Source organism: Nannospalax galili, unplaced genomic scaffold, assembly GCF_000622305.1.
Source record: "Nannospalax galili isolate Female #2095 unplaced genomic scaffold, S.galili_v1.0 scaffold633, whole genome shotgun sequence".
In the NCBI taxonomy this organism is placed as follows: Eukaryota; Metazoa; Chordata; class Mammalia; order Rodentia; family Spalacidae; genus Nannospalax; species Nannospalax galili.
In genome coordinates, this window is record NW_008336075.1 from 6906241 (window position 1) to 6919934 (window position 13694).

Below are 13694 nucleotides of genomic sequence, written 5' to 3' on the forward strand. Positions count from 1 at the left end.
ATGTTCACCACTGCTGTCTCAATTAACAATAGCTAGGAAATGGAAACAACCTAGATGTTCATCAACTGACGAATGATAAATGAAGATGTGGTACATTTACACAATGGAATATTATCCAGCTGTTAAAAAAACTAAAATTATGAAATTCACCGGTAAATAGATAGAGCTGGAGACAATCATTCTGAGTGAGGTAACCCAGACTCAGAAAGACAAATGTTGCATGTTTTCTTCTCATTTGCAGATCTTCAGATATGTGTGTTTCATATGGAATACTCACAGAGGCAAGGAAATTAGTAAGAAGCCATGGGAGGGGTGCTGTCAAGGATGGGGAGGTAGAATACAGTGGTATAAAGGGGTAAAGAGGAATAATGGAGTAGTAAGGGGTAAATGGGGTGGGAATGGGAGGAACGAGGAGGAAATACGAGGAGAGATAACTATCACTAAAGACTTTTTCAAAAAGTCATATGGAATCCTGCTACTGTACAATCTTCTATATATATATATGAGTTTAAATGAAGTTACCCTTTAATGGGGCAACAATGCCCTACCAGACACTACAGGCTAACAAATAAAAAGCCCAGTGCCAGGAATGAGTTACCTCTTTTGGAGTTGTTGGCCAGTGAGGTTTCAGAGGACCCCCAAATATTACAGGCTAATACCATTGGTCTTGTTTACCTTCCAGAACCTGATGGTAAGACCCTACTGTAGAAGACACCATATATTCAAGTCATAGAACATGGAGAAATCAAGCTGGTACTGTCCTGGAAGCTTCACCTCTACCAGCTAGCTTTCATAGTGCTGGACGGTGCTATGTACACTACCAGAGGAAAAAAAAGTCATTATTCTTAACCAGGTATGGGCCCTGCAAGCTATAGTGACTGGCCTGGCAAGACAAATCCACTGGAACAACAGTGGCATGAATATCATGGAGTAACCCATCACTTTCTGATTAGGTTTAAGGCCCATTCTACAAGAAGAATCTGGCAAGGTTATTGAAGCTAAGCACCCATGGCTAGAAAGGTCACAGGCCCTAAGGAGAGCTTACTACTATTATTCCTCTAAATGGACACAGTAATAAACTGACCCCTAATGACTTATCATTATACCCATAGTTTAGTGCATCTTTCAGCCTTCACCAGGGAAGCTTCTTTTTACAGTAGATAACAATTAACAGAGACCCACAACTGGTCAGGGTGCAGAGAATAAGAGACTACAGAATGCTCAGCCCTAAATGGGACATCTATATCATACTCTCTCCCTGCAAAGCTCAGGGATCATTGCAGAAGGGATGAAAAGACTGTAAGAGCCAGAGGTAGTAGACAACTATAAGGAAACTGTTTTCTGGACACAATAGGAGAGTTGCACATATGAACTCATAAGGGTTCTGACAACATACATAAGACCTGTGCAAGTTCAAGCCAGATAAAAATCAAGCATGGCAAGGGGAGGTGGGCATTTAGTCCTACCCCTAGCTGAGGAGCTACTGGTAACTGACAGCTGCTGGGAGAGCTTTGAGGGTGTGGTCCCTGGTATGTCAGCCTTACTCCAGTGGATGGTCACACAACCAAAAGTATACAGGCAGCACGAACTGAACTCAATGGGTTTAAACAAAGAAGAGGACAAAGGTGGCTGGGTAAGGGAGAGAGGGTGGATCTGGGAGGAGTTGGGATGAGTATCAAAATACATTGTATAAAATTCTCAAAGAATTTTAAAGATGAAAATAAAAAAATCCTATTCTAGAATAAAAATCTTTTGTCTGATTTCTTATTGCCAGGCCTAAGGAATCTACTAGCTATTTATAAACAGGAAAGAGTCCTAAAAAACAGCTTTCTAAAGTACAAAAATATTCCAACACAACCCTTAATAGTGGACTTACCGGGTTAGCTCCTCACGAAGATTATTTGGCTCTGAGGAATAAAACTTAACTCGAAGATGCAGACAATAGGGTGAACCAACTGCCATTAAAAGATAAAACAAAAACAAAAAATAAAACCCTTTAATTCTTATTAAAGCTATTTACTAATAATTTTTCAGCCAGTAAATTTGTTGAAAATTACTAATGTATAAAAGAAAAGAGCAGATTATTGTTGCCTTATTTCAGGGTAGATCATAGGCTTAAATTTGACACAAAAAGAACAATAGAGTTTTTAAATGTACCAACCATAATGCAGTATTATCACATTTCTCTGTCACCTCAGTACAGACCGTTCTAGATTAGTTATAACAATTCAGGGTCAAATGCATAATCTTAATGGTACAGTGAAAACCTGCTGAGCTACACTTCTTGAGATCACTGAAGAATGCCTATATTAATAAATGCACAAGGCCAAGCATCCCATGCTTTACAGTTCAGTCACAGCAATCCTGTCCCATTATTTGTAAGGAGTTAAACTGCCCTGAAATCTGATACTGTAAGGACAAGTTGGACTGTGGAATGGATACTGGTATTTTCTGGAGTACTGCTAGGAATAATACTGACATTTTATATTACTTCATTTTTTAGACCTTATTAATTTATTTACGGGGGTGGGGTCGTCTGCCATGGCTTGCATATGGAGGTTAGAAAACAACTTGCGGGAGTTCGTTATCTCCTTCTACCATGTGGAACCCAGGGATTGAACTCAGGTCATGCAGCTTAGCAGCCAAGTGCCTTTGCCTACTGAGCCATCTCTCCAGCTCATTCATTTCATTTTTATTATTTATTTATTTACTTATTTATGTCTTTTTGAAGCAGGGTCTCCCTGTAGCCCAGCTGTCCTGGAACTCACTACGTAGACCAGGCTGGCCTTGAACTCACAGAGATCCACCTGCCTCTGCCTCCCAAGTGCTGGGACTACAGGCATGCGCCACCACGCCTGGTTTTCATTTCATTTTTTAAAAAACTATTTTTAATTATGTATATGTCTATGTAGATATATGTATATATGAGTACACATGTCCACAGAGTCCAGAAGAGGGTGTTAGAGACCCTGGAACTGAGTTACAGGGGGCTGTGAGCCATCAGATGTGGGTGTTGGGAACTGAACTCAGGTCCTCTACAAGAGCAGTATGCACTGTTAACTGCTGAGCCATTTCTCCAGGACCACTTCATTCTCTCTCTTTTTTTAAGTCAGGACCTCACTATGCAGTCCTGGCTGGCCTGGAACTCTCTACGTAGACCAGGCTGGCCTCAAACTCACAGAGATCAGTCTGCCTCTGTCACCTAGGTGCTAGAATTAAAACTGTGTGGCACGGCCATTTCATTATTCTTATTAAGAAGTATTAGGTCTTCTGGTGCTTACCTCAGGCTGTATTCTTACATTAACCATACAGAAAGAGAAGGCAGAGCAAACCTACCCCATATACATTTCAGAATGGGAGACAAGGGGAAAATTGCTATAGCCTTAAGGTCTCAAAATACTTTTCTAGAGTCAGGTAGAACCTCCCCCAAAAAAGCCGAAGAAGAAAATTTCAACATAAGTTGTTCAGCATTTGTAAGTCAATCTAATTTGCAATCTCCAAGGATTTCATCTATAAACTCAAATTATAAGACTCTCAAGCCTAGATTAGTGTCTAATCTATATAAACTGGGCAGTGAGTTAGTAGACTGCAACAAAAAGATTGTCAGAAAGCAGAGATGCTAACCAGGCACAGTAGAAAATCTTAGCACTTGGGAGGCTGGGGAAGAATTTTGAGTTTGAGGTTAGCCTGGGCTCCATTTGGAGATACTTAACAGCCCTGTCCCTTACAGAAGAGATATTAAAAAAAACTCATTGGAGCCATGATTCTTTTTCCTTATTATTAACAATCAGAGTTTCTGATATATTTGATTTCCTTTTCCTCACAAATAATACTTCAAAACTTACTTTTAACTTGCTTTTTGATGCTTTTTGTACCATCCAACCAATGCTGAAAACAGAAAAATAAAGTTCAGTAATGTACACAAATGACAGAATTTTTAAAAATTAATTTCAAGAGTTATTTCTCATTATGACTTTGCCAATAACCACAACACAATATTTCACAAAGGAAACACTAAAATGAGCAAATTGAGAGAGGTGACTGATGGTCTAAATTTTGGTCTTAATTTTCTGCAATTCCCAAATCAATTACTCTTTCAAAACCACTAAATTAGAGAGGACTAGGGATATAGCTCAGTAGTAGAACATTTGGTTAGCAAGTTCAAGGTCTTGGGTTGGCTCCCCAGCACCACTATAAACAAACAAACATTTAGAGAGAAAAATATCTTCCTATTCCAAAGCCTCCTTTATTGCTACTCAGAAGCAGTAGTCTTTTAAAGAGCCTGCAAGGTAAAATAGAAAAAAAAAATCCACTTTTTCTTTAACTAAGACCTTGTCTATAAAACAAAGCAGTCACTGTTTCTTTGCTTTACCACTAAGAAAATGTTTCCATTTGAGCAGATTTCTGGTTCAACAGTAACAGCCTTTTAATTTATATAAGCTCTTTCTTCACTGGGAAATGCCTGTAATACAAAGAAAGAACAATTCCAGATACTTCTACTGACAAACAATTTTCAACTCAGTTCTCATTATAAAACCCTTACACCAAGCCCCGACAGTGACAGGCTGCACTGGTTCAACTAAGATATACATGACTGAGTTCACTTCAGCATGCTTTCAATTCCAAGCACCAAAAGAAGAGAGCTCTTGTGCTAACTAGTTCACAGAGCCAAGGAATCCAGTTTCAGAAACCCTGACAGGCAAAGAAGAAATGAGGCTGCACTGTTAAGAGAGCTGGAACTGTTTGCTCTCCTTGTCAGCGATGCGCTAGCCTCTACTCCCCACTCCCTCCCATGATCCCAAAGTGAATTTTACAGAATTATTATTGTGCCAACAGAGTGTCTTTCTACCCTCAAATAAGATGCTCAGTAAACATTTCAAAACCCAAACATGTTTTCTGTTTGGGTTTTGATGGTGCTGGGGACTGAACCCAGGACCTCATGATGAAAGTCACAGGTGAGCCACATCCCAGTCCTATGCAATGTTTTCTCTGGATTCCAAGTTGTATAGGCTATCTGACCATCTCTCATTTACTAAACTGCTAGACATCACCTTTTATATATATTTCAATCTAACAAATGTTTTAAATAGCCCTCCATATTCTGTTGAACAATAGGCCTGGAAGCAGGTAGAAAAAAATCCAATTAATTAGGAAAAACTCAACATAGGATAGCAAATAGTCATTCCATCCCAGCCCAGAAACCCAATAATCAAATATCCCAGACTCCCTACAGCCTAATGCCATCAAAAACCAAGAATGAAATAAAAAAACTTTTCATGCCCAGAATGTTTTCTTCCCACAGACCTGGGAGTTGCCAGGTTTTATCTCTTACACTGCAATTGGTGGAAAAAGTCTATGGCTGGTCACCTGGGTATCATCTCATTTACCCCTGGTTAGGGGATTCTTATACACAGTAATGAACACAAATGAGCGCATCTCTTCCAGGAGGCAATCCTCACTAGATAGCAACTAATGTCTCTAAAACAATTTGTATCTGACTCAAAAATTCTACATCTACAAAGTGTGCACAGAAATGACTGTATACAGCTTTTCCTACAAGGAATTACATTAGAGAAAGTAAAGACAACCTATATAGCTAATGATGGACTGGCTAAAAAAAATTAAGTATGATAGAGCATAATATAGCAATTTAGAAAAATGAATGGGTGTGGTAGAACATGCCTTTAGTTGTCTTTAGTCCCAGCACTCGGGAGGTGGAGACTGGAGGATCTCTGTGAGTTCAAGAATAGCCTGGTCTACATATCAAGTTCCAAGTCAGTCAGTGCTACATAGTGAGACTTTGTCTCGAAAACAAAACAGCAAATATTTAAAGAGCTCAAAAAATTAAAATATATTGCTATATTTTAAAGGGCATGCTATAAAGTATTATAAATGATTTCCTCAAAATATATGAAATTGCATATAGAAAATGTTTACTTTTTAGACTGAGACAACAATATCACAAAATAGCAATTGAGATGTTATTAAGATTAATGGTGGAAAAAAAATCGATGGTGATATTTTTCGTCTTACATTTTTTGGCTTTCTTGTATTTTCTACTTTATAATGGACACATTTTACTGAAAATAATCATGAACTCCTTTACTTTATAACTTTATATAGATAATACATTCATATGGCTTAATTTTTGGGTAATATTAAAAAGCAGTGGCTGGAGATGCCTCAATGGTTAAAAGCACTTGTTTCTCTTCCAGAGGATCCAAGTTTAGTTCCCCCATAAGACTTTTCACAATTCCCTATAACTCCAGCTCAAGGGGATTACAAATGCCCACTTCCAGCTGGCACCTGCATACAGCAGACAGACAGATACACAAAAGCACAGGGCCAACAGTCTCACCGCCCAATAAGACTGTCCCTATATACAAGTGAAGTTCCTCAAATGTAATTAATTCTTTCTGGTTTCTTCAAACTGAGAAAAGAAAGAAAGGAGAGAGTGAGAGTGAGTGAGTGAGAGAGAATATATGTTAGTAAAAAATGAAAAGCATTAACAGTGGACTGAAAAATCAACAGACTATAAAATTTGACAGAACAAACACAAGAAGGAAACAATAAGACAACTTACAAAAATTTTTCCTAGTTGTGACAAATTTCTCCCTTGTTAGATCTACTCAAGACTAATTTCAGGCCTGTTGAGATGGCTCAGCAGGTGAAGTCCTTGCCATCATGCCTGACAACCCAACTCAGATCTCTGGGAGCCACAAGGTAGAAGCAAAGAACAGACTCCAGAAAGTTGTCCTCTGACTTCTAAACAGCTGTTGTAGTATGCAGGCACACATACAAAGACAAAATAAGAGTTAAAAAAAAAACAACAATCCCCCCAAATGATTACACTTTTCTACTTTTGTTCATATCCTGTCCTACTATTAAGCAAAAAATCATCCCATCAGAGAAAAGGTTGGAAGCGTACCAAGTATAAACTTCAGTCTTTTCTACCTGTTGGTAACAGCTTCTAATATCCATACTCCCTTAAGACAACCCCAAACAAGCACATTTTAAAGAGCAATTTAAGAGCTGGGGGAGTTCTGGGTGATGGTTCTTCTGAGGAAGGTCTGAGTTCATGTTTGCATATTCTCAAGTCTGTTTTCTTTCCTCTCCTCCACATTCCAAGACCAAGGACTGGAAAATTCAGAGCTCAGAGACAGGCACTGATCGTACTTTCCTAGAATTATGGTCTTTAGGAGTTATGTTTAAATTGCATGAGAAGATAAAGGTGAAAGTATGCAGATACAGATTCCTGGGTGCTTAATGTAAAACTCAGAAAGTTCTCTTTCCTAATCATACCTTAAAAAGGAAACAAACTCCCTTATAACTTCCTATTTTTAAAGCTTAGTTGATAAACTTAGATATTAAAGGATGCAGAAAGCTACACTTCTTTCCATCCCAAGGAGCTGGTTATGGAAAGACGATTTACTTATGCATCTCAAAAGTTGGATAATACATAATCCCAACAGACACAACTAAACCAAAGAAAGAATCACCCAGGAAGCTTCTAAAACATCAACATACATACACACACCCTCACCCCAGGTCCTCCAGCCAAATAGTGTGCAAACAACTCTTCAGCAATTCCGATTCCCACTTCTGAACACCTGAACACCACCCAGCTCACTGAAGAAATACTTCTACTGCTCAAAGGACAAAAAGCTTCAAACAAATAAATGTTAACTCTCTTTGAAAACAACAGCCTCTATAAGAAGCATCTCTTCTGCTAAGAGAGGCTGTCACTCTGAATTATTTTAAAATAAAATTTAACACCTTAAACCATTTTAGAAAATGTTAAAAATCTATAAGAAAACAGGGCCTGTAACTCTAACAAAACATTTTAGTTTAGCATAGATTCCAATATAAATCCTTCCTGAGTGATTAATTTTTTTTAAACAGTCTGTCATAAATATTTCAAAAGAAGATTTACAACACATTTTCCATGGTATCTTTCCATATATTGTTGGTATTCTTCTCTTAGGATTTAAATAAAAGTTAAACTTGTCCTTCAAGTTGCTTTTGTTGGGGCTGAAGAGCTGGCTCAGCAGTTAAAAGTTATACTGCTCTTTCACATGATCCAAGTTCAGTTCCTAGTACCCACAGCAGGCAGCTCACAACTGCCTGTAACTCCAGCTCTAGGGGGTCTGATGTCCTCTTCTGAACCTGCACTTGAATGCACACACCAACCCAAAGACATACATATATATACATAATTAAAAAAAATATATATCTTAAAAAAGAAAAATAAAGTGCTTACATTAATAAATCAGAGATCAATGATCTATTGATACACCTCAAGTTTTAGAAGAGCAAAAACATGCCAAACTTAAACTCAGAAGGTGGGTAGAAATAATACACACGAGAGCAGAAATTAATGAAATGGTAATCCAAAGAAGAATGTAAAGTATCAATGTAACAAAGAGTTGGCTCTTTGAAAAGATGAGGCTGGCAAACCATGAGTCAAACTAATTTTAAAAAATAGAAGACTCAAATTTATAAAATTAGAGATAAAGAGAAGATACTACAACAGATAACCCCTAAAGTCCAGATGATCATACGGGACTATTTTGAAAACTTAAGTTGCGGGAAAAAAAAAAAAAAGAGGGATTAAATCCTAGACATATGATCTATCAAAATTAACCAGGAGAAAAATCAACAACTTCAGGAGATCTGTAACAAGAATGAGACTAAAGACGTAATAATGTCCCAACTAGGAAGAACCTGGGACCAGAGAGACTCACTGCTGAATTCTACCTTTAAAGATGACCAACATAGATGCTCCTTAAAGTATGACACAAAAAAGGGGAGGGGGGAGGGGAGTACTTGTAAATTCATTACTACAAAGGAAGTATTACCAAGATATCAAAACCAAGTAAGGCCTCAACAGAAAAAAAAATGGAAACAAAACTCCATTAACAATCTCCTTGATGAGCATAGATACAAGAATCTTCATAACTGTGACCTGAAAATAACAACACATTAAAAAGATCATACATTGGGCCAGGGAGATGACTCAGTAGGTACAAGTGCTAACGACACAAGCCCGAGGAGCTGAGTTCCATCCCTGGAACCTAATACAGCCAGATGTGGGGGTGTGCATCTGTAATACAAGCACTTCTATAGGGAGATATAGGTGGTCACAGACAATGAGCTGGAAACTCACAGGTCGGCTGGCTTGGAGTATGCTACACCCTGACAAAAACAAGACAGATACTGCCTCAACAAGGTGGAAGGCAAGAACCATTCCTCAGAGGTGTCTTCTGTCCTCCACATGTGCTCCATGGCAGGCAAACCCGCATATATGTTCATTCCCCACCCCTACCCCCTCTCACACACACACTCAATAAAATAAAATAAAAAGCTCCAGTAAAATAAAATAAACAATTACCGGAGTCAAGAAAGCCTATTAAATGGTAGGAAATTTTTGCCAGCTCTTCATCTGAAAGAGTTAATATCCAGAACATCAAAGATGAAGATACAATAAATGGGTAAATGGACTTAACAGGCACTTTTCAAGTGAAAAAGTACAACTGGCCAAGAAAAAACTAAAAAAAACAAAAAACAAACAAACAAAAAAAACCAACTTTAGACGTGGGGAAAGGCAAATCAAAGCTACAATTGATAGTCAGTCTCACCTCAGTCAAATGACTATCATGAAGAAAACAAAAAACACAACAAATGTTGATGAGGTTGTAGGAGAGGAACCTTTCTGTTAGTGAGAATGGTGAATGTGCATCTGCTATAGAAAAGTTTAACCATTGTTCAAAATATTAAAGAGTTACCAAATAAATCAGCAATTTCCCTCCTAGGTATATACCTAAGAAAAGTGAAATGTGTTCCACTAAAGTACAAAAATGTTAAGAGCAGCATTATTCTTTTTTTAATATTATTTTTATTTAAGTGTATGAGTGTTATGCCTGCATGTAGGTAAGTGCCCCCATGTTGTGCAATGCCCGCAGGAGGACACAAGAGGCTTTTGGATCCCCTGGAACTGGAATTATGGACAGTTGTTAGCTGTCATGTGGGTGCTGGGATTCAAACTCCAGTCTTCTGCAAGAACAGTCAGTGTTCTTAACTGCTGAGCTATCTCTCCAGCCCCAAGAACAGCATTATTCTTAATAGCCCAATAATAGAATCAATCCAAATGTTCATAATTGCTGAATAAACAAAATACATAGTTATCAATTATTCAACCATATGAAAGAATCAAAGACTGAGATATTTACATACAGCATACATTAATTTTGAAAACATTTTGACGAGAAAAGCTACAATCAGATGATCATTTATACAGAATTTTCAAAAAAAGGGGCAAATACACACAGAAAGGTTATATTGCTTTCCAGGGTATAGTGTTGGAGAGGGTTAACGAGGAGTAAATGGTAATGTATACAGCACTTCTTTTGAGGGAGTGAATGTTCTGAAACTAGTGATGGCTGCACAACTCTGAATATACTAAAAACAATGAATTACACAATCTGAAGTAGTAAATTTTGTAGTGTGAAAATTATAACTCAATTTTTCAAAGTGGCCTAATTTAGACATTAAATGATACTGTGGCCATCTTAGCCATAATCAACTGTTTTATTGAAGCATACCTTTTCTTCTTTATAATCTTCCTACTCCAAATCCCATTTCTGGAGTAGATAACTGTTCAACACTATCTTCACAGGAGTTCTTTATATACCACTGTGAATGTGTAAGATAACTGGAGCACTGCAAGTTTCAAGCTCTACCTCCTCTGAAATAATTTAGTCCAGAAATAATCAGGTGGCTTGAGTAAGGTCTGCACTGACACAGGGGAAGTAGAGATTGGTGTGATATAGTGACTGAGCAGACAGTCTTCAGCAATTCTTTGTCTTTATGATAGTATGAAAGCCACACACATTTAACAGATACCACACTTTGGCTTTCTCTTTCTGATCTTTTCCCAGACTGATAAGCAGTAGCATTATCTTTTGTGATGCTAGACATTGGCAGTGAGTCACAGCTCCCAGTAAGCCCACAGGATCACGTGATTAACAGCTAATACTCTACTGAACTGTGGTGCCAAGTTGTATTATTCAACAGAAAAATGCATTTAACTTACAATAAGTTTATCAAGACATAATACCACCTTAAGTCAAGGAACTTATTGATAAGCACACTGACCAACAGAACCTAGTTTCTGTAGATAAGAACTGTTAGTACAAATATGGAAAGGAAAAAGAAACTATAAAAAGCTTTGAAGTATTAGACTGGAATAGGATTTATAGATGTGAAACTATGGCATTCATTATATATTTTATCTGTATATGTACATATGTAGGAATAAATGTAACATATTTTCTCTAAATCTCATCACAAGGTTTATTGGAGAACGAATTAATTCCAGGACTGAAACAAAATAAAAGATCATCTTGAAACGTTTTCTTGGGCAGAAAGTAAGTTAGAACACAAAAATGAACGCATTCATGTTACACGAACATCAAGGCATTTTGAAGCAGCTCCCATTACAAACCTGGCAAAATGGGAGCATCAAAATAAGGACAGCAAAAGCACACTGAATAAAATAGGAATCAACTGATTCATAAATAAATAGAGTTCGATGAGGAACAATCTCAGAGAAACTGCCCACAAAATAAATTAAGTACAGGCAAAAAAGAAAACCAGGGCATGGTGACACATCTATAATTCTACTACTTAGGACGTGGGGGGAGGAGGAAAAGAAGCTCAAGGCCAGTCTCAGCTACATAGTGAGTTTGGGATAGAAGAAAAAAGATAAAGGGAAAAACGAAAACAACTTAAGAAATGAGGCTCAGCAGACATGTACCATCTCATCAAGGAACCACAGTCAGTCTCACCAACAATGGGATAAAATGAAGTCACAAGACAGTAGGACAGAATGGAACACAGGACTACTTTTGATATTTTCTAAGATGAACCTACTTCATAATGTAACAACCCACATAGAAGGTTTGTCTACAAAATAACTGGCCTGTACTTCGAAAGTTTCAAAGTCATGAAAGTAAAAAAAAAAAAAAAAAAAAGAGGAACCATATTGCCTCAAATTAAATAAAGGCAACCAAAGAGACAAGGCATCTAAATATAGAGCATGATTCTGAACCGGACCTTGCTGGCTGTAAAGGACACTGTAGGGACGATGCTATCCAATTAAAATAACCTGAAGAGTCTGTGGAATAGATGGTGATGTCTCAGTGTTAATTTCCTGGTTTTGTTGGTTGTACCAAATTATAAACCATGCTTATTTGCAGGAAATACATAATTTAAGAGTGACATCTCATCTGTGACTCACAAATGGATCCATAAAAAATTATGTGATTTTTTTTTTAACGTGTATGTGTGTATTACCTGCATGTAGGTAAGTGCACCCGTGTCATGCAATGCCCACAGAGGTCAGAAGAGGCTGTTGGATTCCCTGGGACTGGAGTTACAGACAGCTGCTAACTGCCATGTGGGTGCTGGGATTGGAACCTGGGTCTTCTGCAAGAACAACCAGGGTTTTTAACTGCTGAGCCATCTCTCTAGCCTTGAGATTTTTTTTTTCAACTAAAATATTAAATTATATGTATGTGACTATTAAATAACTAAATGGAATCAAAAGAACATGTATCAGAGAACAAACTGGCAGCTAGGTATGGTGGCACACTCCTTTAATCCCAGCACTTGGAAGGCAGAGACAGCTGGATCTCTGTGGGTTTGAGGCCAGTCTGGCTTACATAGGGAGTTCCAGGCCAAGCAAGACTACAAAGTGAGACCCTGTCTCAAAAATAAACTGAAAAACTAAGATTATATGTATACATAGTCAGAAAAATAAGATTTAGCTTAATTTTCAATTAATTTTGGTTATCTTCATGGTGATTATACAATTCAATAGACAAGTATCCACATCTTGGATTGTTTGATGATGACCAATAAATTAAAACTCTGATACATTAATTTTACATATATGGACATGCCAAATCTTCAAATTAACTATAATATGTTAAATCCTTGAGCCCTTTATACCTTGCCCCTCCCCTTTGGATTCTACTGCTGTACCAACACATGACAAAGACATGAGGAAATCACTGGATCAACATGGTTTTTACTATACATTCAAGCTATAAATTCCAGTTGATCAAACTGACTATACTCAGTAATAAATTGTTTATCAAATATCAAACTGTTTCATTGTAGAACTGAATGTGGCCACTAAGCAAATAACTAAAAGTGGTATCTGTTTACTTACATCGTAAGACTGGTATGAAATTAAATGAGTTCAACCTTCAGTTTTAAGTGTTAAGAGTTCATTTGAAATACCTTTCATCTACCAACTATTATTCTAGTTCAACTCAGTTGAGTATTTTACTACAGTAAAAATATAAGGAAGAATATAGTTTTTTATTCTTTTTTAAATTATTTATTTAATAAACATAATTAGAAGAAACATTTCATTACAACAGCACTGACATATTCAATAACAATTTCCAGAGCTAAGATGCGTCTCTTTCAAAATTGGCTGTAAATTTTTAGGTTTACAATGAATTAATATAGTTATACAATATTGTACTCAGCATAAACCCTACAAGACACAAAATTAAATGAGGTTTCAATCTTTTTAAAAGATCTCCATTTCATTATTAAAATACACAGTTTCATACAGAAAAATTCATTTTTAATGCAATTGACATTGAGATGTTTGCACATGC

General features: G+C 37.1%; 1 protein-coding gene and 1 pseudogene across 5 annotated transcripts in view; one reads left to right on the forward strand and one right to left on the reverse strand.

Moving 5' to 3' along the window:
- Epb41l5 (erythrocyte membrane protein band 4.1 like 5) overlaps nt 1–13694 on the reverse strand; it is a 142723-nt gene that overhangs the window by 106064 nt on the left and 22965 nt on the right. For all 5 annotated transcript variants that reach the window (XM_029562404.1, XM_017797571.2, XM_008830872.3 and 2 more), the window contains exons 4-5: nt 3846–3888; nt 1877–1955 (exon numbers count right to left, since the gene is read on the reverse strand). In XM_029562404.1, coding sequence (XP_029418264.1) covers nt 1877–1955; nt 3846–3888 — 122 coding nt within the window. The remainder of the gene's footprint in view (nt 1–1876; nt 1956–3845; nt 3889–13694) is intronic.
- On the forward strand, nt 3265–3366 carry LOC115069983 (annotated as a pseudogene).